The sequence below is a fragment of the Gadus chalcogrammus genome, chromosome 1 (assembly GCF_026213295.1).
Source record: "Gadus chalcogrammus isolate NIFS_2021 chromosome 1, NIFS_Gcha_1.0, whole genome shotgun sequence".
NCBI classification, from domain to species: domain Eukaryota; kingdom Metazoa; phylum Chordata; class Actinopteri; order Gadiformes; family Gadidae; genus Gadus; species Gadus chalcogrammus.
This window is the reverse complement of record NC_079412.1, coordinates 20,420,525-20,443,726: the sequence shown is the minus strand read 5'-3', so window position 1 is coordinate 20,443,726 and position 23,202 is coordinate 20,420,525. Positions and strand designations below refer to the sequence as shown.

Sequence of the window (23,202 nt, the reverse complement as noted above, 5' to 3'; positions counted from 1 at the left end):
AGTGGGTTCATCTCGTTCTTTATGTCCATCCGTGCCGTCCCCCTGCTCCACTGAGGCCTGTCTACCAGCAGAAGTACGCTGTAGTGGACGTTGTACAGAGGAGGCCTTTAGCCTGGGCAGCGGTCATGGTGCTACAGCAGCTCTGGCCTGGCTAGCGTCCGTTAGCTAGGCGTGTGTTTGCGTGGCCTGTATTAATATTGAGCTGCATTAATATTGACACACAGTGAAAAATCACACTGGAAAATAACCGCTGGTCCTCCCCTCACAGCTCCCCTCCCTCACCCTTCTCCGGCGGTCACCTTCGCTCTTCATCAGGGGGTTGCTTCGAGGGCAGGGAGGGGCTTGACACTGGGAAGCCAGGCCGCCCTGTCTACAATAGGAGGTGTTCCCGCTTACATTGTAACCCTCTACCCCCGGGGCTGAACTCCCTGACCACACCTCCCTGACCACACCTCCCTGAACACTCCCTCACCGGGGTTAGCATTAGCTGCTAATGCTCAACAGAGCTAGCGAGACGAGTAGGGCCTGAAGTGTTGTGATGCCCCAAAGTCCCACTGTTTTTACACACACATACACACACACATATGATATGCACATGTTGCGTATGTACGCGCACTCGCACACACACACACACACACACACACACACACACACACACACACACACACACACACACACACACACAGAAACACACAGACAGACACTCACATGCACACACGCACACGCACACACTACAGTAGCAGTAGACCTATGTGTCCCAGACCGGGTCGTGAATGGGAGAGTGGGAGAACTCTGAATGAAAACATGTTAATTTATTCATATTCATTTGTCCACCGGTACAACAGAACACAGCGACGCTATTTATTCTCTGATTATCTTTTCTTACACATTATGATACCATTTTTTATAATGAACATTTCTTTCTTTATTCCATTTATTAGTAAATATAATCAACACAAGGTAGCTAGGTGTTTTTATTTTCTCATCATGGAATAGCAGATTTTGATTTCCAGTACTGTGAATTTATTTTTATTATATTTGTTCACTTTGGGGATACTTCTTATTTCATTTTGTCTTCATAAAATCTACACCATGGGCTTTGCTTTGAGCATCTTTTTTAAATGATTGAGCAATGTTTTCGCCTGCCCAATAAATCCTAAGGTAGGCTATAGATTTGTACTTAAGATTGTCAGTATTTTCTTATCAACATTGATGTACATTTTTATGATCACATTCAAGGAAAATGTTTTGCGATGAACCTGAAATGTATAAATACATAGATATAAATATATATATATATGTAATTGTTGATTCAATGAGCTGGATAAAATAAACTAGTGTGTAGATGACCTGCAGCACATTCTTTGAGCACATTCATGACGAAAAATATCGCAACATACGATGACGATCACAGAAGAGTTGGACTCTCGTCAACACTGATGTTTGTGTTGCTCTAGCACTGCCTGGTGGACATTTTAGAAACGGCACTTTGTTTTAGATGTTCGATTATGCCTCAGCGCAACCAACGGCGGGCGGAGTCACTGACGCACATGCATGACTTTATTTCGTAACGTGATAGTGAACCCAAAATTATTATAAAAACATACAACGTCTACATATAATTAAATCCCATCGATCCTGGACAACAGTTATAACTTATACGTTATTTCGCTATGCCGGAAACCAACCGAGGTATGAAAGGTGAGCACTAAACCAACTGACACGTCACGTCACGTGACGTGACGTGACGCAAGCCAACATGGCGCCGCAGTGCTGAGGCAGCAGCAGCCCCGTCTCACCCGCCGCTCTGGACCACAGACACCGAGAACCAGCCTGGTTTACCTTAGCCTCTCTCCGCCCCCTGCCTCCACGCAGGGCCACAGGGCCAGGCCCGACATGACGGCCTGAACCGGCAGCACCTCCACCGCTCCCCCGGCCAGAGATGCTCCAGCAGCAGCCGCGACGACCACCCTCCTCTCACCCACAACACGCATCCCGGTCCCCGGCGGAGAGCACCCGCACCAAGAGCATGTTCCTCTCCCGGGCGCTGGAGAAGATCCTCTCCGACAAGGAGGTGAAGAGGAGCCAACACAACCAGCTACGGAAAGCCTGCCAGGTCGCACTCGGTGAGTCGGGGGCTCGGTGGTTCACTAGGCGGTCTTGTCGCCCCGGTTCTGTTGAGGTTTAGAGCGGGCTGACAGACGTGGAAGCCCCGCTAGGCGGAAGGGGAAAGGTGCGCTAGTCGTTAGCGTAGCGTTAGCCTAGCCGTTAGCACCCGAACGGCCTTCCTGTGCGCACACGCACACACACAGGCAGAGTGTCAGGTGGCAACGGCGGCTAGCCACTGCTAGTTGTGTGACAGTCGGGGGGTCGTCAGCAGCCCACCCCTCGCTACGTGATGCATCGTTTTGAGGAGTTTTCTCGCCGTGGCTGACTGGAGCCTAGCTGTGTGGATGTTTGGGCTCGCACTGTTGACATGTTAGCCGCAGTCACTGGGGCCAGATGGCAGCAGGAGAGCCGCCGTGGTGCTTATAAGTGGGGTTGTGTGTGTTGGTATGTTAGCGTTAGGATACTCTACTGTAATGCAAGTCCAGGATATGCTGACGTTGATTGCTTTCAATCAACACAACCCCCTGCTGTGCGTTACACAAGTTACACACGCATACTATGCACACACACACACGCGCGCGCGCGCGCGCACTTCCGTTGCCCAGTAATATGTGTGTACACATTAGCCTGGGGAAGGCTGTGGATCCTGTTTGAATGAAGTGCCGTGCTCCTCCTTGATCAACACTCACTGAATACGTGAGCCGCGTCTGTCTTGTTGACTCCTCCTCACGTCTTGCCAATAGTTCCACGTCACTCCGGTTCTGCTTGTTTGGGGTTTGCACCTTCTTCCTAGATCAACATGTACTGTTGTAAAGTTTTAGTCTATCCTCCACAACAAAAATGTTTGGGTTCTCTCTTCTCTGGGATGACAGTTGGCATGTTAATAGTAGTGTTTGGTTGAGTGTGGGTTTGTCTCGTCATTCTTCATTCTACAGATATGATCTTTAGGCCATTTCCTCAAATCATTGAATATGTGTGTTTTTTGATACAATATATGATATATATATGTTAGCCTATGTGTAATTCTTTAGTATCTGTATTTTAAAAACAACTATTCTGACATTACTGCGTATCGGTCATGGATTGATGATCATTATGGTGGTTAGTAGACCTGTTTGAGTGGCTGTTTTAGGGAAGACGGAGCACTTGCTGTATAGCCACAGGGTCTTTCAGATTTCTGATGAGTCGGCTGCGCCATAGTTTGCACGTAAATATCACATTGTTATCACCTGTTGTTATTAACGGTTTATTTTAATCTTTGTTAGCACGCCCTCGCAAACTCAGTTTTAACATTGCCCCTGCCAAATACATTTAACTGTTTAGCGCACGCGCACGCACACTGCCAGTAAAGTTTGTTTCTGCTTGATCGGGCGGGTATGGACTCGTAGGTCCTCATGTCTGAGTATGTAGAGCTGTAAACCAGATGGAGATCTAGTGCCAAACTGTGGGGAGTTGCGCTAACAAGATTATCTTCAATCATCAATCTAAGCCAGCTGAGCATGCAGTATTTAAAATAAGGCTTTGGGTGGGATAGTTTAGGGGTTAAGGTGTTTGACTCCCTGCTGATGACATTCAACCCCTAAAGTCCACAGTCCACCTATAGGCATCCTAGAGCACGATGCTTCTGACCCCTACGTGGTGCTTAATGAGCTGTCTCTTACTGTCAAACCCCTACCTGCTCCTTAATGACGTGTGTCAGAATTCACTGGAAGATTCTTTGGGTAAAAGCATCTGCTAAAATGTTAATTATTAATTAAAGTGTGTGTGTGTTTATAAGGAAGTTGAAGAGGATATGACTGGAAGGTAAACATAGACACCTGCCACCTCTTTTCTGGACAGCTGCAGGCTTAGATTAAGTGTGTGTGTGTGTGTGTGTGTGTGTGTGTGTGTGTGTGTGTGTGTGTGTGTGTGTGTGTGTGTGTGTGTGTGTGTGTGTGTGTGTGTGTGTGTGTGTGTGTGTGTGTGTGTGTGTGTGTGTGTGTGTGTGTGTGTGTGGGTGGACGGGTCAGATCATATGGGCACTGCTCTCAGTTGCTGAAAGGTCAAAGGTCATCCTCACTAACCCTTCTCCTTCCTGTCGCCCTTCACAGATGAAATCAAGGTTGAGCTCGAGAAACAAAAGTAAGTAGAACAACTTCTTTTACTTATTTTAAATGATTTTTCAAAGTGCATGGAGGTGGTTTAGGGCCCTTGCTTTTGTTCAGGAGTTCAGGGCACCAGCAGTATCAGAACAGCTCTGACCTCATCTCCGTTACGCACGTAGTAACAGAAGCTCTCTGACGGGGGAGAGCTGCAGCCTGGTGTTAAAACATTAAAGACCACAAATTAGTCCTGTTGAACGTTGGCTTCTGGTCTCTCTCTCTCTTATGTCTCTGTCGCTCCCTTCCTCTCTCTCTCCCTCTCCCTCCCTTCCTCTCTCTCTCCCTCTCCCTCCCTGCCTATATCGCTCTCTGTCTCTGCTCTCGCTCTCGCTCCCTGCCTGCCTATGTCTCTCTATCAGAGATGGCACAGTTGTTCCACCCAGGGCGAACTACATCGAGGCCGATAAGTACGTCCTGCCGTTTGAGCTGGCCTGTCAATCAAAGTCCCCCCGGATAGTCAGCACCTCCCTCGACTGTCTGCAGGTACACAGATGCACACACACGTACACACACACACACTCTGAGGAAGTACACACACACACACTCTGAAGTACAAACACACTGTGATGAATTACATTCACACACCTACTGATGAAGTGCACACATACAAGTACTGATCAAGCGCACGCACGCACGCACGCGCGCGCGCGCGCGCGCGCGTACTGATGAAGTACACAAATGCCCTCATGCTGTGACCTAGTGTCGTGTCGTGTGTGTGGAGCCCCCCCCCTCTCTCTCTCTGAGCCGTGCGCTGTGTGCCCACCCCCCCCCCCCCCCCCCCCTGTAGAAGCTGATCGCCTACGGGCACATCACAGGGAACGCCCCCGATGGAGGGAGCCCGGGGAAGAGGCTCATCGACCGCCTGGTGGAGACCGTGTGTAACTGCTTCCAGGGGCCCCAGACCGACGACGGGGTCCAGCTGCAGATCATCAAGGTAGGGGCCCCCAGCCGTCCCTCTGATTGGTCCATTGATTGATATTAGGTTTATCTAATTTCTACTGCTATTAAATCAACATTTATTGATGTTAGTTACGTCTCTAATCTTAATAATATCTACTATAGAATCAACATCTATTGACTTGGATTATCGAGTTGCTGTTTAAAGTTGTTTTGATGTCATTTTATTAATATATTTAGTAAAATTTATAACATGATGATATTGTTATGATCAATATCCCGTCCTGACCAGTCAGCATTCCCTCATGACTAATGGTGCTGATCTTTATCCTTATGTGCTGTGAACAAGCTAAAAGCTAAATAGCAATCTCAGCAGTGCCATCAGTGTTAAAAGCCCCGTGGAAGAGAGATAGAAAGGTCTGGATGAGATACAGGGGGCTGTGCAATGTAGTGGATGATAAAACCTCCCAGTTGACCGTAGGTTTAGCGCTGGAGTTCATAATCTGTCCTACATCTCGCTCCTCAAAGAGTCAGGGTGACATAATCTGGTGTAGTTTGATAAAAGCGGTAGTTTTGATCGGGCTCAGTGTTATCAGAGGTTTACAGTGGACTGGTTGCAGGAGGAAAAAGGTTAATCAGTAATCCGGTTTGAAATGGTTGTAGGTCCTTGGCGTCCTTGGCGTTCTCATGAAGGGAACGACCGGCTCGTTCAGGGACAAAGTCTGTGTCGCTTCAGCCCAGAGGAGAAAATAAATCAACCTTAAAGTAAATGTTGACCTATGATTTATGAAGCCCCCCTAACCGTGTTGATTGGATGCACGGACATTAATAACTTTACACAACGTCGATATAAAGTCACTATATCAACCTGCACAAGCTGCCTAGACGTCCTCTATATTTAATCAAGAACAGATTTGAACACCAATTTGTTGGGTTCATTCGTTATCAGCACTGGGAAAAGGGAAGTGCTTCAAATGGACCACATCTGTTTTAAATGGTAAATGGACTGGATTTATACAGCGCTTTTCTTACCAGTGGCCACTCAAAGCACTTTACAATAATGACTAACATTCACTAACATTTATGCACACGTTCACGCACCCACGGCGGTGTCAGCCATGCAAGGGCGACTGCCAGCTCGTCGGGAGCAGTCAGGGTGAGGCGTCTTGCTCAGGGACACCGGCTAGGGGGGGCCGGGGATCGAACCGGCAACCTTCCAGTTCCCAGCCAATCCCGAGTTTTGTATTGATGTTGTAAACAGTACATTCAAACCCCTGAATCTTTATCGTCCCCAGGCCCTCCTGACGACGGTGACCTCCCCCCACATCGAGATCCACGAGGGCACAGTTCTGCTGACGGTGCGGACCTGCTACAACATCTACCTGGCCAGCAGGAACCTCATCAACCAGACCACGGCCAAGGCCACGCTCACGCAGATGCTCAACGTCATCTTCACGCGCATGGAGAGCCAGGCAGTGAGTCACACCTCCACCTGCTCACACCTCCACCTCCTCACACCTCCTCACACCTCTACCTCCTCCCACCTCCACCTGCTCTCCGCTGACGGAGCGGTGGAGCCTGATGTCTGTTGCCTCTTTATCAGCAGACATATTGGTCACGTTACATGATGTCTAATAATGATGTAACTACATTTATGACGTTATGTTTGCTGTGATATACTGAGACCCAGCTCTCCTGCAGAATCCCTCAGGCATTACTCATTCTTATTCTACTCCTCCTCCACCTTTTCTTCTCCTTATCCTCCACCGTCTTCTACTCCTCCAATTTCCTTCTTCTTCTACTCCTCCAATTTCCTTCTTCTTCTTCTACTCCTCCTTTTCCTTCATCTTTTTCTACCCCTCCTTTTTCTCCTACTTTTCCTTTTTCTCCTTCTTCTTCTACTCTTCCTTCTTCTTCTACTCTTCCTTTTCCTTCTCCTTCTTTTTCTACTCCTCATTTTCCTTCATCTTCTTCTACTCTTCCTTCTCCTTCTCCTTCTACTCCTCCTTCTCCTTCTTTTTCTACTCCTCATTTTCCTTCATCTTCTTCTACTCTTCCTTCTCCTTCTTTTTCTACTCCTCATTTTCCTTCATCTTCTTCTACTCTTCCTTTTCCTTCTCCTTCTTCTTCTACTCCTCCTTTTCCTTCTTCTTCTTCTACTCTTCCTTCTCCTTCTCCTTCTTCTTCTTCGGTGGTGTTCAGGCTCTGGAGGCCCAGCAGGAGCAGGAGAAGGACCGGCTCCGCCCTCCCCAGCAGCACCCCTCCCCCGTCCCAGGAGGAGGAGGAGGAGGAGGAGGAGGCGGGGGGAGGAGGTCGGGGTCGCCCCGCTCCGACCGCTCCCCCACCCCCGAGCCCGGCAGCTCTGCCTCCCCCTCCCCCGCCGCCAGCACCCCCGACCTGACCGCCGTCGACCCCGGCACCGCCACCACCCCGACCCCCACTCCCCCTCCTCCTGCCGCCCAGGCGGAAGACGTCGCCATGGAAACGCCCTCCATCAACGGGGAGGCTGAGCACGGTGATGCCGCGGAGGAGGAGGAGAGAGGAGCAGCAGTAGTGGTGGAGCACGCAATGCCCTCTACAGGTGGGTGCTTGGTTAACACCACCAGACTGGGCCGCTCGGGTGGGGCTAGTGACGTGTTGGTTCAGATCCCCCCGTTGACACGGTCCGTCTGACCCCGCTGTCAGGTCAGAGCTCAGACTGACGGACACACGCGCAGCGTTGCCAGATTGGGCCCGATTTCCCGCCCAACCTGGCAACCCTGGCTGCAGTGTGCTGCAGCCAGGGTTGCCAGATTGTGAGGGAAATCGGACCCAATCTGGTAACGCTGCACGCTGACGTGAGTCGTAGGGCGGTGGTGGAGCCTTGAGTGACGGTTTAACCGGATGCCCCAGGAGCGATAACGTAGCCTTTAGTTTGTTCAAGGCCAACAGAGCGGAAGGTCTGCTGACAGAGCCGGTAGAGGAAACGACCATGATATGTTATGTTGTGCCGTGCGTCCTTGCACTTAAAAATAGTACTTGGCATTGTGAAGCATCTTATCCTAGCTGTCTTTGTTGTATACCGGGAATGGATTAAACTAACATTCGTAAGTGCTTGCCACTTGGTTCTTTGGACCTCCTTACTGTACCGACAATGATATATCGTTGCTTGGGATAAAAGCGTCGTAAATGCCCTAAATGTTAATGTAAATGATGATGAGTAGTTACTGAAATGGATGCTCCCTTTATTGCGATTCTCCTAAAGAAGCAGTGGGTGATGAACCTTAAGCAGCTTTAAAATAGGATGGATCAGCTACGGTTGGTCTTGATACACTTCTTAACTCCCGTTATCGTTGTTCGAACCCTGTCTCAGACTCTGTGTTTGAGGAAGAGGCCTCAGCGTCTCCCCCGAGTGACGGGACCCCCCCCAGTGATGGGACCCCCCCCAGTGACGGGACCCCCCCCAGTGAAGGGACCCCCCCCAGTGATGGGACCCCCCCCAGTGACCAGGCCACACCCCCGGAGGTGGGCGACGAACAGCCAGAGAACGAGAGCGCACAGTCCAGGCCCGCCACGGAGGGGGAGGAGCCTCCGACCATGACCCCGCCCACACAGACCCACACAGGTCAGACTCCGCCCACCAGCTCGTCAGCTTGGAAACCAACCACCGACGAATGAGTGTCTGGTCTGAACCAGTCGCAGTAGGAAAAAACTTTTTTAAAAAGAAAATGTACGCATTTTAAAAAAGACTAATTTGATTCGGTTGCATTTCCCATTGTGCTCAAATTGTCAGGGAGGTCATCAAGAGATGCGAGTCCAGATATAAACCTCACTAGACCTTGGGCATTTTTAAAATGTGGGGAATAAATAATAATACAAGGACAGAGGAACGTGGACTCATTCGGGTGCGTCCCTCTCCTCCCGATCTCCTCTGAACATGTACTGATGCTCATTTGACCTCTGACCCTCCTGTCTCTTTAACCCCCCCCAGGGTCGGACTCCCCGGCCCCGCCGCGTGTGGAGCACCCCGAGCCAGCGCCCCCCAGGTTCCGGGCGGACCACCACACCAACGGCATCGTGGAGGACCGGGCCTCCGTCTCCTCCACGGACCTGCTGGTGAGTGGGGGCGAGGCTGGGGTCTGACAGGCTAACACGTAGCTCACCTGGATACCTACAGGATGCTAAGCTACGTGCTAGTCTCTCACAGGCTAACACGTAGCTCACCTGGATACCTACAGGATGCTAAGCTACGTGCTAGTCTCTCACAGGCTAACGCGTAGCTCACCTGGATACCTACAGGATGCTAAGCTACGTGGTAGTCTCTCACAGGCTAACGCGTAGCACACCTGGATACCTACAGGTTGATAAGCTACATGGTAGTCTCTCACAGGCTGACACGTAGCTCAGCAGGGCCGGATACGAACAGAATGCTAAGCTACGTGCTAGGGTCTTAAAGTGTGTGTATTGTACACGCTAATTGTATGTTGTACAATTACAACATGCATACAATACCAACCAGAGAGGCAGCAGAGAGAGAGGTCATGTTTCCCGAAGCTCCGCTAGGCATTGGAAAAAACTACTTAATTCATCGTTCAGATCTACTTTATCTTATTTTATTTCATGATCATAATACCTAGCAATATATAGTTTGTTACCGTCGTCCTCCATCGCTCGATTCAACAATACATTTTGGCACTTTTTATGACTCCCGGATCAGACCGCAGAAAAAGCCTTGGACTTTCCTATCGCCAACATGCCTCTGTACTCGGATATCTCAGGCACGGAGACTGGGAAATGCACAGACTGCACCAAACTGCAACAGACAGTGGCTTTATTTGAAACGAGACTAGCAGCATTAGAAAAATGCAAAGGACTCCTCCAGGATACAGTGCCGATGGGTGAGTCTGCTGAGCTCACTCAGATACAGCAAGATGATCAAAGCTACACTGTATCCTTCCGAAGCTGGACAAGAGAGAGACAGTTCCAGCTGCGTCTCACTGGCACAGAGTCGGCGCTAAGCCAAAACAACATACCAAAGTGAATCAACAAGTTCACTCAACGCCCAATTCTAAGCTACCCAAAGCTAAAGTTACATGTATCAGCCGGATTAGCCCGTCACTGAAATTACCCCTGCCACTGAAGAACTGGTTCCTGCCACTTCAAGAGTCCACGAACGCACCTGCCACCCATGCACCCCTGAGCCCCGAGATGCGTCCGGACGGACAGTGCGGACAGAGCAAGAACCAGTCGCCATGGAGGCGAGCTGCGCATGCCTCGGCCACCTGTGCACCCCTGACCCCTGAAATGTGTCCGGACAGACGGTACGGACAGAGATGGAACAACCAGTCGCCACGGAGGCGGGCTGCGCATGTGTCTGCCACCGTCCAACAAGGGCCCATCTCAGAGAAAGCAGATGAACCAGACACTCTGATTATAAAAGACTCAACCATCAAGGATATAACCGGTAAGAAGATCAAAACATGCAACTTCCCATATGGAATGGTTAGTGATATCAACCATAAACTAGCCAAAATCATATTGGAAAACCCCAAAATCTCAGATTATTGTGCATGCAGGATTTAATGATATTCAAAGAGAACAGTCAGAACTTCTGAAGAGGGATTACACTGATCTATTGGATACACTGGACAAAGTACACATCAAGTCATTCATCAGTGGACCCATACCAGCAGTTGACAGGGGAATAAATAGATTCAGTTGTCTACTTGCACTGAATACATGGCTTTCCAGAGTCTGCAATGAAAGAGGAAGGGGCTTTATTGACAATTTCAACTTATTCTGGGGGCGCAAATATCTTTTCGGAGCAGATGGCCTACACCCAAACAGGTTAGGCTCAAAACTGTTGAGGGACAATCTTCTCTTCTCGCTTTCCCACAAATCTCCATGGTCTGACGCACAGGCCACAGTCAGAGCACAGGTTGAGAAGAAGCGAGACTACAGCCTCCCCGAAACATCTACTCTGCCACTATCTGACACACAGAAAGCAGACAGCCCACAGACCTTGAAAAGAGACAACAGCCCGCCCGACGCCATCAACACTGTGCCTTCCCCCATCGCTGATGCTGGCTTGGCGAGGAACGGCCACCCCCCTCCTCTGCATCCCCCCATCGACGATGACCTCCAGCCTCATCTCTCCCATAGCCACAACAACAACTCCAGCCCCAATGTCTCCTCCCTTTGCGATTTTCCAGCCGAATTTAAGAAACTGGAATATGTCGGCATCAAACTTGCATCTGTGTCAATGATAGCATCGCCACGTCATGGCCACAGGCTGATAACACCCAAGAGGAAGGCGCCCCAGCCCCCCCCCCCTGTACTGATAGTAGTCCTGAGTATTACTGAGACAAAAAAGGGTTCAGCCGTAGACACAGTATAAAGGAAGTTTCACATAATCTGCTGAACCCAAGGTTGCCTACGTCAAAGCAGGGCAACTTTCGCATTCATGCTGTAACCACTAAGAGAGTAAACAAAGGGAAACTTAGACACACTGCTAACCTCACAAATCTCATATCTATTGCCTCCAAAACAAAAACAACCTTAAAGCTTATCAACAACACCATCAGGATGGCTCTACTTAATGTGAGGTCTCTTAATAACAAATCATTTTTAGTTAATGATTTTATTACCACTTCTAAACTGGATTTTATGTTTTTAACTGATACATGGCTGGCTTTTCTATGACTTCACAGAATTATTGTCTAGCATCTCCACAGAATTTGACTGTCTAGTTATAACTGGTGACTTCAATTTTCATACTAATGATTTGAATGACAAGTGTACAAAAAAACTTTTTACCATTTTGGACACATTTGAACCGTCTCAACATGTGAAAGAGGCTACTCATTGTAAGGGGCACACTCTAGACCTGGTTATCACAAAGGGCCTCAAAGTTTCGGATCTCTATGTGACTGATCCTTCCTTGTCTGACCACTTTTGTGTTTTCTTTAACATATCTTTTATTCCCGACATACAGACAAAATCAAACACTGTCAAAAAACGGTATATCAATGAAGATTCTAATGTACTTTTTACAAAGGCCATCTCCTTGCTACCACCTCTAAACCCATGTTCTGCTGATGATCTTGTAGAAAACTTTAATTTGACATTTTTGAAAGTCATAGATGTCATTGCACCTTATAAGGTTAAAAATGATTTCTGGAAAGCAAAAGGCACCCTGGAGAAAAGCTGCTTCTGTAACGGCACAGAAAAAAGAATGCAGGAAGGTTGAACGCATCTGGCGTAAAACAAAACTTCATATTCACCATGATATCTATAAAGAGAGCCTCCGTGCCTACAATTTAGACTTAAAAAATGCTAGAGAAACATTTTTCTCCAATATCATTAAAACCAACACTAATAATGCAAAAACCCTATTTGCAACTGTTGACAGACTGACCAACCCCCCAACACAAATTCCACCTGATCTCCATTCCACGCAGAAATGCAATGAGTTTGCAGCTTTTTATACTGATAAAAGGTATCAGACGCGCCATCAATATCTCCACTTCAAACAAAAATGTTGGACTACCACCCTGTTCAGGCAAAAATAACGTGGCAAGGATGGCATGCTTTAATGTTATAGACTCTAAAAATCTTGTGGAAACTGTGACACAACTAAAGCCATCCACCTGCCTTGATACTATACCTACCAACCTCTTTAAGAATGTTTTCGACTGCCTAGCAGTAGACGTATTGCAGATAGTTAACAACTCTCTCCAGTCAGGCAATTTCCCAAAAGCTGTGAAAACTGCAGTTATTAAACCCCATTTAAAAAAGCGGGGCCTAGATGCCTCTATTATAAACAACTACAGACCAATATCAAATCTACCCTTCATAAGTAAAATCATTGAGAAAGTTGTCCTCCAGCAACTTAATCACTTCCTGGCATCAACGGGTTGCTTTGACACCTTCCAATCAGGATTTCGACCCCTGCACAGCACTGAGACCGCCCTTATTAAAGTTGTAAACGAAATCCGTCTTAACACAGACTCTGGCAAAACCTCAATACTAATGCTACTTGACCTCAGTGCTGCATTCGACACTGTAGACCTTACATTACTTCTGGACAGGTTAGAAAACTGGGTGGGGCTTTCAGGCACCGTCTTAAATTGGTTCAGGTCCTACCTACAAAATAGGAACTTCTTTGTTTCCATTGGCGACTTTGTATCAGAATCAACCAACGTGACATGTGGAGTCCCACAAGGTTCGATCTTGGGACCCTCTTTATTCAACATCTACATGCTCCCACTAGGGCAAATCATGCAAAATAACAATATTGACCATCATTGCTATGCTGATGACAAGCAAATCTATGTATCGCTATCACCAAATGACTATCGGCCCATAGATCTGCTGTGCCAGTGCATTGAGCAAGTGAAAGAATGGATGTGCTGAAATTTCCTTCAACTAAATGAGGACAAAACAGAGATAATTGCATTTGGTTCTAAAACGGAAAGGCTTAAAGTAACCCAACACCTTCACTCTCTGTCCCTGAAAACCTCAATCAAAGCCAGAAATCTAGGGGTTATCATGGATTCAGATTTACATTTCGACAGTCACATCATATCAGTTACAAAATCGGCATATTATCACCTTAAAAATGTAGCAAGATTTAGAGGGCTCATGTCCACCGAAGACATGTACAAAAACTTGTACATGCCTTTATCATTAGTAAGCTTGATTACTGCAATGGTCTCCTTACAGGACTCCCAAAACAAACTCTGAGGAAGCTTCAGCTTGATCAGAATGCTGCTGCTAGAGTTCTAACAAAGACCAAAAAATTTGATCATGTTACACCAATTCTGAAATCGTTACATTGGCTTCCTGTAGGTCAGAGAATTGATTTTAAAATCATGTTGATAACCTATAAATCCCTACATGGTTTAGGCCCAAAATATTTAACTGATATGCTTCAACTACATCAGCCTTATAGACCACTAAGATCCTCGGAGACCAATCTGTTAATTATCCCCAGAGTAAACACAAAACATGGGAAAGCAGGATTTAGTAGAGGATTTAGAGGATTTAAGACTTGCCCCAACTCTGAGCACCCTTAAAACAAGACTGAAGACTTTTATGTTTGCTATAGCTTTCTGCTAAATCTTAAATACATTGCACTATCTAAAAAGCTTTTTTTTAACTTTGCCTTTTTTTTCTATTTTAATACAAAAATGCCTTTTTAACTTTCTATTTTACCCATTTATTTATATGTTTTTCTTTTACTTGTCTATTATTTTATTTTATTGTATGACAATGTTTATATGTGAAGCACTTTGAGTCTGCCTTGTGTATGAAAAGTGCTATATAAATAAAGTTGCCTTGCCTTGCCTACATCCTTGCAATAAAAAAATTGTCTTCTGACAAATGTACTTAATGTAAGTGGCTTTGGATAAAAGCGTCTGCTAAATCCAAATACGTGTGTGTTCCCCCCAGGACGCAGAGACCCTGCAGGGGGGCCAGTCCGCGGTGAGGTTCTCCCACATCCTCCAGAAGGACGCCTTCCTCGTGTTCCGCTCCCTCTGCAAGCTCTCCATGAAGCCGCTGGCCGACGGGCCCCCGGACCCCAAGTACGTTACCGGGGTCAGACCCCCAACCCTAGAGACCCTGGGTCAAGACGCACACCCCTAGAGACCCTTGGTCTAGAAGGTTGACCAGGGGAAGTCTTCAGACTCTGCCAGGACCTTTTATCGGTCGCTTTGTCCCAAAGCAGCTCCCAAACCTAACCCCTAAGCCCCGACTCATAAACCTAACTAAACCCTGATCCTAAACCCTAACTCATAAACCTAACCCCTAACCCCTAAACCCTAACTCGTAAACCTAACCCCGGACGCTAAACCCTGACTCATAATCCTAACGCTAAACCCTGACCCTAAACCCTAACTCATAAACCCAACCTAACCCCTTCCGTCTGTCTCTGAGGTCATGAGCCGGGTGTGGTGAAACGTACGAGGGTGAATCCATTATCCCACTCTTGCTTTATCACAGGATAATTACACTGGTTAGACTCGCTTTTCACCTAAACTCTCCCCTGCCAGGTCTGTATCTCTGGGTCACATTCCTCCTCACCTCACCTGGTGTACTCACCCGAGGCCACTGTATTATTCAGCATGAATCACCTGGTGTTGAATGGCTGAGATCACAGGCTGATAACTCATTGCATTCATAAGGGGAAAAAAAAACGTTTTCAAAAAAAGCTTTTCCTCAAAACGCTTTTATTCTGAAAGGTACCGAACTACCCAGCTTCTGCTTGTGGCTCCACCTACCTCCTCCTTCAGAGAACGCAGTCTATAGTAAATATAGGTTCCACCTGTGGACACACAGGGCTCCGGTGCACGTGAATTAGTTTCCATCCCGGCCGTCATACGATCTGATCAGTGGGACTCTGTAACTCTAAGCCACTGTAAGCAGAGCTGGATCAGAACCGGTTGGCGTCCCAGGCCCGGCACGGCTGGGGTTTCCTACGCCAGACTCATTGTGGATCTGTATTTTTAGACCGCTCCTGAATTCATAGTATCTGTGTCTGGGTTTTTTTTTAGGAGCGTGAGCTGAACACTGAGGCTATAGAGTGCGTCGCTCATCTACGTCATCAGAAGCTCTGACGTTTGATTGGTGTAGGACCGGTGCTCTGCACACGTGCAACTCTGTCCTAGAACGCTGTGCGTCGTTGCGGTCATGCAGATTGGGTTCTTATGCTCCTAATGACGTTGCTGTCTTGGCTACATGCCACAATGCTGGCCTCTTGAGCTTGCCATTAACATCCCGTTTTATTCACACCACTTGTATGATCGTTACGCCCTCAATACCTGCCTTTTGGATTTATCCTCCTTCATATCCTTCCGCTCTGACCAATGGCCATGTCCACACTACAGCTGAATGTAAAATTCACTTCTTCAGACTAGGGATGTTAACCGATGACCGTTTGGCCGATGGTTGACCGTATCAACGTTAACCGATCAATCTTGCCGCTTGTCGGTTAAGAAATAAATTGGTCAGTGTGCAATGTGGAGTGTGTGTTGGTTTCACTTCACACAAAAAGATGATCAGGTGAGGTGACTTATTGGAAGTTGGACGGACAACGCGTCTCTAGCCCACTGTTTAATTTCTCCTCAAGTCTTAATTATTCCCGCATGCGAGCGGCGGAGAATATGATCTCTAAATTATTATGGACGGTAGACTAAACGCTATAAGACTACAGTTAGCCATCTCATTCCAAGATCTTTTTGTGTGAAGTGAAAGAAATTCATAGAATTTCAGCCATTTTCGAGCCACGCCAGCAACTGGCTGGCGTGGCTCGAAAATGGCTGTTATTTCAAATAGCACATTTTAATCTGATCGGTTAACCGGTTGAACCTCGGCTCGGTGGTCGTTCAAGAATATTTAACATTTTCGCCATCCCTACTTCAGACCATACTTGAGTTTTCAAAACCCTCTGTCATGCAATGAATGTATACTGACGCCTGAAAAGAATGCTGCTTGATTTCTTTCTTTCTCTCTCTTACCTATACTCTCCAAACCCCATCTCTGACCCGGTGTTGCGTTAACCTCTCACCTCTACTCTCTATCCTCCATCTTTGACCGTCTGGTATTGTGTTTACCTCTCACCTATACTTCCTCTGACCCTGTGTTGTGCTACCCCCTGGGTTCCTGCAGGTCTCACGAGCTGCGCTCCAAGGTGGTCTCCCTCCAGCTGCTGCTGTCGGTGCTGCAGGGGGCGGGGCCCGTGTTCCGCACCCACGAGATGTTCGTCAACGCCATCAAGCAGTACCTGTGCGTGGCGCTCTCCAAGAACGGCGTCTCCTCGGTGCCCGAGGTGTTCGAGCTGTCGCTGGCCATCTTCCTCACCCTGCTCTCCCACTTCAAGGTCCACCTCAAGATGCAGATAGAGGTGAGAGAGGGGGCGGGGCCGCCGGTCATGTGACAGGAAGTCCTGGGATGGGTTTTACCAAAGGCCCAAACAATCAAAATAGAATTAGACCAGAGAAGCACATTTGAGAGGTATAGTTCAGCAAAGAAGATTACACACTACCTGGTTTAGAAGGATCGTTAAAATGTATGATTTGTATCATGCTGCCCTTATCTAAAAGTACGAAGCAGGTTATATAATGCAGTGGACTGTTATTTACTAAACCAGAAAGAGCCCACTTAAACCTAATTTATAAAATTTTATAGAGATGCTTCTTGTGCCTTGAAATCTTGTTGGTAGGTGCTAGTAGATGGAAGAAATGCGGGTATGTGTTACCACGTGTCGGGAGATGTTGTATATTACTATCGCCAGAGCTCCAGTCTCCCTCCAGACCCAGGTCTGATCCTGTCCTCCCCTCCCCTCCAGGTCTTCTTCAGGGAGATCTTCCTGACCATCCTGGAGACGTCCTCCAGCTCCTTCGAGCACAAGTGGATGGTCATCCAAACCCTCACGCGCATCTGTGCAGGTAGCAGTCCTCTGTGCTTCAAACCGGGCTTTAGTCGCAGCTCACGTTAGTAAGATAACCGTTTGACCGATGGTTGACCGCATCAACGTTATCCGATCAATCTTGTCGCTTGTCGGTTAACATTTTTTTATAATTTTTTAACTTAATTATTATTAATTATTACTTAATTTTTACGATAAGGTCATACTGTACTTATCTCGGGCGGGACCCTCATGGGTTGGACTGGACAGTAGTTGAGTACTCGCCTCGACCCGGCATAGCCACCCTGTCCCACCCGTCCTACTTCTTTTATGTTGTTCGTCACGGCACTTAATGTATGCACTTATGTATGCCGCACTCGGTTATAGTACTTAGTCGTGTAGCATCTTCTCCTAGTTATCTTGGTTGTATACCGGGAAGGGTTTAACCTAGCGATTGTTAGCGCTTTGCACTTGGTTCTATGAACATCCTTACTGTACGGACAGCGATATACTGTTTCACCTTCTTCTGACAAATGTACTGATTTGGAAGAAGAAGGTAAGACGTTTGTAAGTCGCTTTGGATGAAAGCGTCTGCTTAATGCTCTAAATGTAAATGTAGTAGACTTGAGTCAGAGGTCTTGGTTCTGAGTCGGAGGTCTTGGTTCTGAGTCGGAGGTCTTGGTTCTGAGTCGGAGGTCTTGGTTCTGAGTCGGAGGTCTTGGTTCTGAGTCGGAGGTCTTGGTTCTGAGTCGGAGGTCTTGGTTCTGAGCGGAGGTCTTGGTTCTGAGCGGAGGTCTTGGTTCTGAGCGGAGGTCTTGGTTCTGAGCGGAGGTCTTGGTTCTGAGCGGAGGTCTTGGTTCTGAGCGGTGGTCTTGGTTCTGAGCGGTGGTCTTGGTTCTGAGCGGTGGTCTTGGTTCTGAGTGGAGGCCTTGGTTCTGAGTCGGAGGTCTTGGTTCTGAGTCGGAGGTCTTGGTTCTGAGTCGGAGGTCTTGGTTCTGAGCGGAGGTCTTGGTTCTGAGCGGAGGTCTTGGTTCTGAGCGGAGGTCTTGGTTCTGAGTCGGAGGTCTTGGTTCTGAGCGGAGGTCTTGGTTCTGAGCGGAGGTCTTGGTTCTGATCCGGAGGTCTTGGTTCTGAGTCGGAGGTCTTGGTTCTGAGCGTTAACCTCTCCCTGGTGTGTGTCAGACGCCCAATGCGTGGTGGACATCTACGTCAACTACGACTGCGACCTCAACGCGGCCAACATCTTCGAGCGATTGGTCAACGACCTGTCGAAGATCGCCCAGGGCCGGAGCGGGCAGGAGCTGGGCATCAGCCCCCTTCAGGTACTGATGCAAGGCACACACTACCTGGGCATCACCCTCCTACAGTCACTTGTACAGAGCGGATCAAACACAGAACCCTTTTGCTGGGAGTCAAACTCCCAATCCACTAAAATGTATTTTTTATTATGGGATGGAACAGATTTGAAAATGTTCACAGAATTGACTGCTGGGAACAGCCCCGCAGTCTGTTGTAGTGGATGCAGTAAGACGGTAGCCCTGGACTGTTGTTTCTGCAGGAGCTGAGTCTGCGTAAGAAGGGTCTGGAGTGTCTGGTGTCCATCCTCAAGTGCATGGTGGAGTGGAGCAAAGACCTCTACGTCAACCCCAACCTGCAGGCCAACCTGGGTGAGAACGCACCCTAGCCTCTCGCTGAAAGAGATCGCTGTACGGTGAACGTATCGCATTCAGAAGCATACACTTAAAAACATTCAGAGATGAGGACAGAGAGGTGAGAGGAGCTAAATATAAGTCGTTATTTTTGTTTTAAATGGAGAGCAGATGTCCCAGGTCTATTTTGGAGGTTAACAATGCAATCATTTTCCACCTTTTAAATTTGAATCCTTGCTTTTAGTTTGTTTCTGATGTTGGGTTAGCATTGTGTTATCCTAGCCATCTTTGTTGTGTACAAGGAATGGGTTAACCATCATAATTGTTAGTGCTTGGCACATGGTTCGAACATCCTTACTGTACCTACGGCTAGGGCTGAACTATTTGGGGAAATAATCGAATTGCCATTATTTTGACCAATATTGCGATTTAATGTGCGATTTTTATAATTTATTAAGTTCCTTATGTTGTGTATTATTCACTAAAAAGAAATAAATCATTCTTTATTATGACCAACACAACACTGGAAGCAGTCAACATAAATACTGCTCTTTCCGTTAGGCCAGGCCGATGTGTTGAGTTTAATTTACATTATAAACTTCTTTATTTAACTATTGATTTGTAAAATTAAAATAAATGAATCGCACTGATTTCCAGTCAATGACGGCAACAAATCACTTTTTATTTTATTTTTAATCGCAGCCTTTGTGATTGGCATACCTTCTATTACATCGCGATTTCGATTTGAATTTGATTAATCGTTCAGCCCTACCTACGCTACGGCGACATATTGTTTCCTCCTTCTGACAAATTAACTTATTATCATCGTTGTGGATAAAAGCGTCTGCTAAACGTCCTGAATGTAAGGTATTAAAAACGATTGCGTGAATAACGTGTCAATGCCGCGGGGTCTTATCGGCGGGGGGTGATGATGTCGCCGTCATGTGACCTCAGGCCAGGAGCGGTCGTCGGAGGGCGAGGGGGCGGAGCTGAAGCTGCCGGACCACCTGACGGGGCGGCGGGACAGCGTGAGCTCCCTGGACTCCAGCGTGTCGTCCAGCCTGCCCTCGGGACACCCGGACCACCCCGAGCAGTACGAGGTCATCAAGCAGCAGAAGGACATCATCGAGAACGGCATCGAGCTGTGAGGATAACACGTCATATAATGACTCATAACTATAACCACAGATTCACACTACACATCATCGAGAACGGCATCGAGCTGTGAGGATAACACGTCATATAATGACTCATAACTATAACCACAGATTCACACTACACATCATCGAGAAAGCTATCAAGCTGTGAGGATAACACATCATATAATGACTCATAACTATAACCACAGGTTAACACTTACCATCATCGAGAAAGCTATCAAGCTGTGAGGATAACACATCATATAATGACTCATAACTATAACCACAGGTTAACACTTACCATCATCGAGAAAGCTATCAAGCTGTGAGGATAACACATCATATAATGACTCATAACTATAACCACAGGTTAACACTAACCATCATCGAGAACCGTATCGAGCTGTGAGTGAAGAAAATAATATATAATATAAGGACTAGTAACAACATGACACTAAACACTACACATCATCGAGAACGGCATTGAGCTGTGAGGATAATGTATCATATAATGACTAATAACTAACCACAGGTTAACACTAACCATCATCGAAAACGGTATCAAGCTGTGAGGATAACACATCATATAATGACTCATAACTATAACCACGGATTAACTCCAACCATCATCGAGAACGGTATCAAGCTGTGAATAAAGAATAATAATAATATATAATATAATATAATGACAAATTACAAAACTAATAATCATCGAGAAGGGCATCGAGCTGTGAGTGAGGAATAATATACAGTAATATATATAAAAATATATAATATAATGACTACAATTACAATAATTACAATTAGGGCATTTAGCGGATGCTTTTATCCAAAGCGACTTATATCGGTTAATACACACGACTAATACACATGACTAGTAACAATGACCACTCACCACTTAACATCATCTAGAACGGCATCGAGCCGTCAGGGAAGAAGAATAAAATATATAATCTATGACATATAACAACGCAACACTAATCATCATCGAGACGCTTAGAATATAATATAATGACTATCGAGTGGTTATTATTATTAAACACTAAACATCAGAGAGAAAGGCATCGAGCTGTGAGCACAGAATAATATAGTAATATAATGACTAGCAACAATGACCAATCACGACTAATTCTAAACACAAAACGGAACAAAGAATGATATATTGACTAATCACAATTACCACTCACCAGTTGTAACGCTAAACATCGGCGTCACACTGTGAATCAGCACAGAATATTACAATAACAAAATCAGTTCTACCATTACAATGCGAGACCGGCCTGGTGGTAATGAGTGCGTTGTGTGAGCCTCAATACGGCGATGTGTGCGTTCTGCGTTGTTTGGGTCTCAATACGGCGATGTGTGCGTTGTGTGGGTCTCAGTACGCCGATGTGTGCGTTGTGTGGGTCTCGGTACCTGATTTCCTGAGTCCTCCGTCTGCAGGTTCAACAAGAAGCCCAAGAGAGGGGTCCAGTACCTGCAGGAGCAAGGCATGCTGGGAACGACCACCGAGGACATCGCCCAGTTCCTCCACCACGAGGAGAGGCTGGACACGGTACTCACTCACTCACTCACTCACTCACTCACTCACTCACTCACTCACTCACTTACACTCACTCACAATCCGTACTCACTCACTCACTCACTCACTCACTTACACTCACTCACAATCCGTACTCACTCACTCACTTACACTCACTCACTCCCATGCATGAGCACATATTCACCCCCTCACTCACTCACTCCCATGCATGAGCACATATTCACCCCCTCACTCACTCACTCACTCACATGCATGAGCACATACTATTCACTCTTTCTCTCACACTCACTCACTCGCATGCATTGGAACATATTCACTCTCACACGCACTCACTCACTCACATGAGCACATATTAACTACCCCCCCCCCCCCCCCCCCCCCCCCCATCCACAGACCCAGGTGGGCGAGTTCCTGGGGGAGAACATCAAGTTCAACAAGGAGGTGATGTACCGCTACGTGGACCAGCTGGACTTCTGCGGCGGGGACTTCGTCTCGGCGCTCAGGGCCTTCCTCCAGGGCTTCCGGCTGCCCGGAGAGGCCCAGAAGATCGACCGGCTCATGGAGAAGTTCGCCGCACGCTACCTGGAGTGTAACCAAGGGTAACGCCCCCGGAACACCCCTTCTGTGTTGTGTTGTGTCGTGTCTGGGGACTGAAGCCTGGCGTGGGCCCTAGACTTGAATTAGCAGCTGGAGGTCTTCATGGTGGAGGTCTCCATGCTGGTGTTCATGCGTAGTTATAGCTTAGCTACGGAGCAAAATGGCGAGCCTGTTCCCTGGCTCCTTCAGCTGAGGTGTCTATGAGGACCCCGTGTGCTCCCGACGAGCTGGCTGTCGCCTTGTAGTAAATGAGTGTGTATTATGAACCGTTGTTAGTTGCTCTGGAGAAAAGTATACGTACTAAATAAATGGGGTTAGATTTAGGCCCAATCACATTTCTACCCCTTACCCCTCCCCCGTGTTTTGAAGGGGTAAGGGGAAGGGGGAGGGGGAAGGGGTAAGGGCCTAAGGCCCAATCCCATTTCTACCCCTTACCCCTTCAAAACAAGGGGGATGGGGAAGGGGTAGAAATGGGATTGGGCCTAAATCTAACCCCATTTATTTTACCCCTTCCCCTTACCCCTTCAAAACAAGGGGGAGGGGGAAGGGGAAGGGGTAAGGGGTAGAAATGGGATTGGGCCTTATAATCCTAAATGTATTTTTATTTATTCTATGCTTGATTCTTTGTGCGTGTTGCAGCCAGACCATGTTCGCCAGCGCGGACACTGCCTACGTGCTGGCCTACTCCATCATCATGCTCACCACCGACCTGCACAGCCCCCAGGTGAGACCCCCCCCG

The 23,202-nt window shown here is 47.3% G+C and overlaps 1 protein-coding gene across 1 annotated transcript in view; it reads left to right on the top strand.

Annotated features, from left to right (window-relative positions):
- Positions 1-1,774: 1,774 nt before the first annotated feature.
- The window catches only part of arfgef2 (ADP-ribosylation factor guanine nucleotide-exchange factor 2 (brefeldin A-inhibited)), a gene marked incomplete at its 3' end in the record, with an annotated part of 36,145 nt that continues 14,717 nt past the window's right edge, over positions 1,775-23,202 (top strand). Inside the window, exons 1-17 of the mRNA XM_056595088.1 lie at positions 1,775-2,126; positions 4,200-4,230; positions 4,610-4,733; positions 5,038-5,184; positions 6,443-6,622; positions 7,350-7,728; positions 8,500-8,751; positions 9,118-9,242; positions 14,580-14,713; positions 16,797-17,031; positions 17,476-17,575; positions 18,718-18,857; positions 19,094-19,202; positions 20,139-20,328; positions 21,767-21,878; positions 22,260-22,465; positions 23,103-23,187. Coding sequence (XP_056451063.1) covers positions 1,943-2,126; positions 4,200-4,230; positions 4,610-4,733; positions 5,038-5,184; positions 6,443-6,622; positions 7,350-7,728; positions 8,500-8,751; positions 9,118-9,242; positions 14,580-14,713; positions 16,797-17,031; positions 17,476-17,575; positions 18,718-18,857; positions 19,094-19,202; positions 20,139-20,328; positions 21,767-21,878; positions 22,260-22,465; positions 23,103-23,187 — 2,733 coding nt within the window. The remainder of the gene's footprint in view (positions 2,127-4,199; positions 4,231-4,609; positions 4,734-5,037; positions 5,185-6,442; positions 6,623-7,349; positions 7,729-8,499; positions 8,752-9,117; positions 9,243-14,579; positions 14,714-16,796; positions 17,032-17,475; positions 17,576-18,717; positions 18,858-19,093; positions 19,203-20,138; positions 20,329-21,766; positions 21,879-22,259; positions 22,466-23,102; positions 23,188-23,202) is intronic.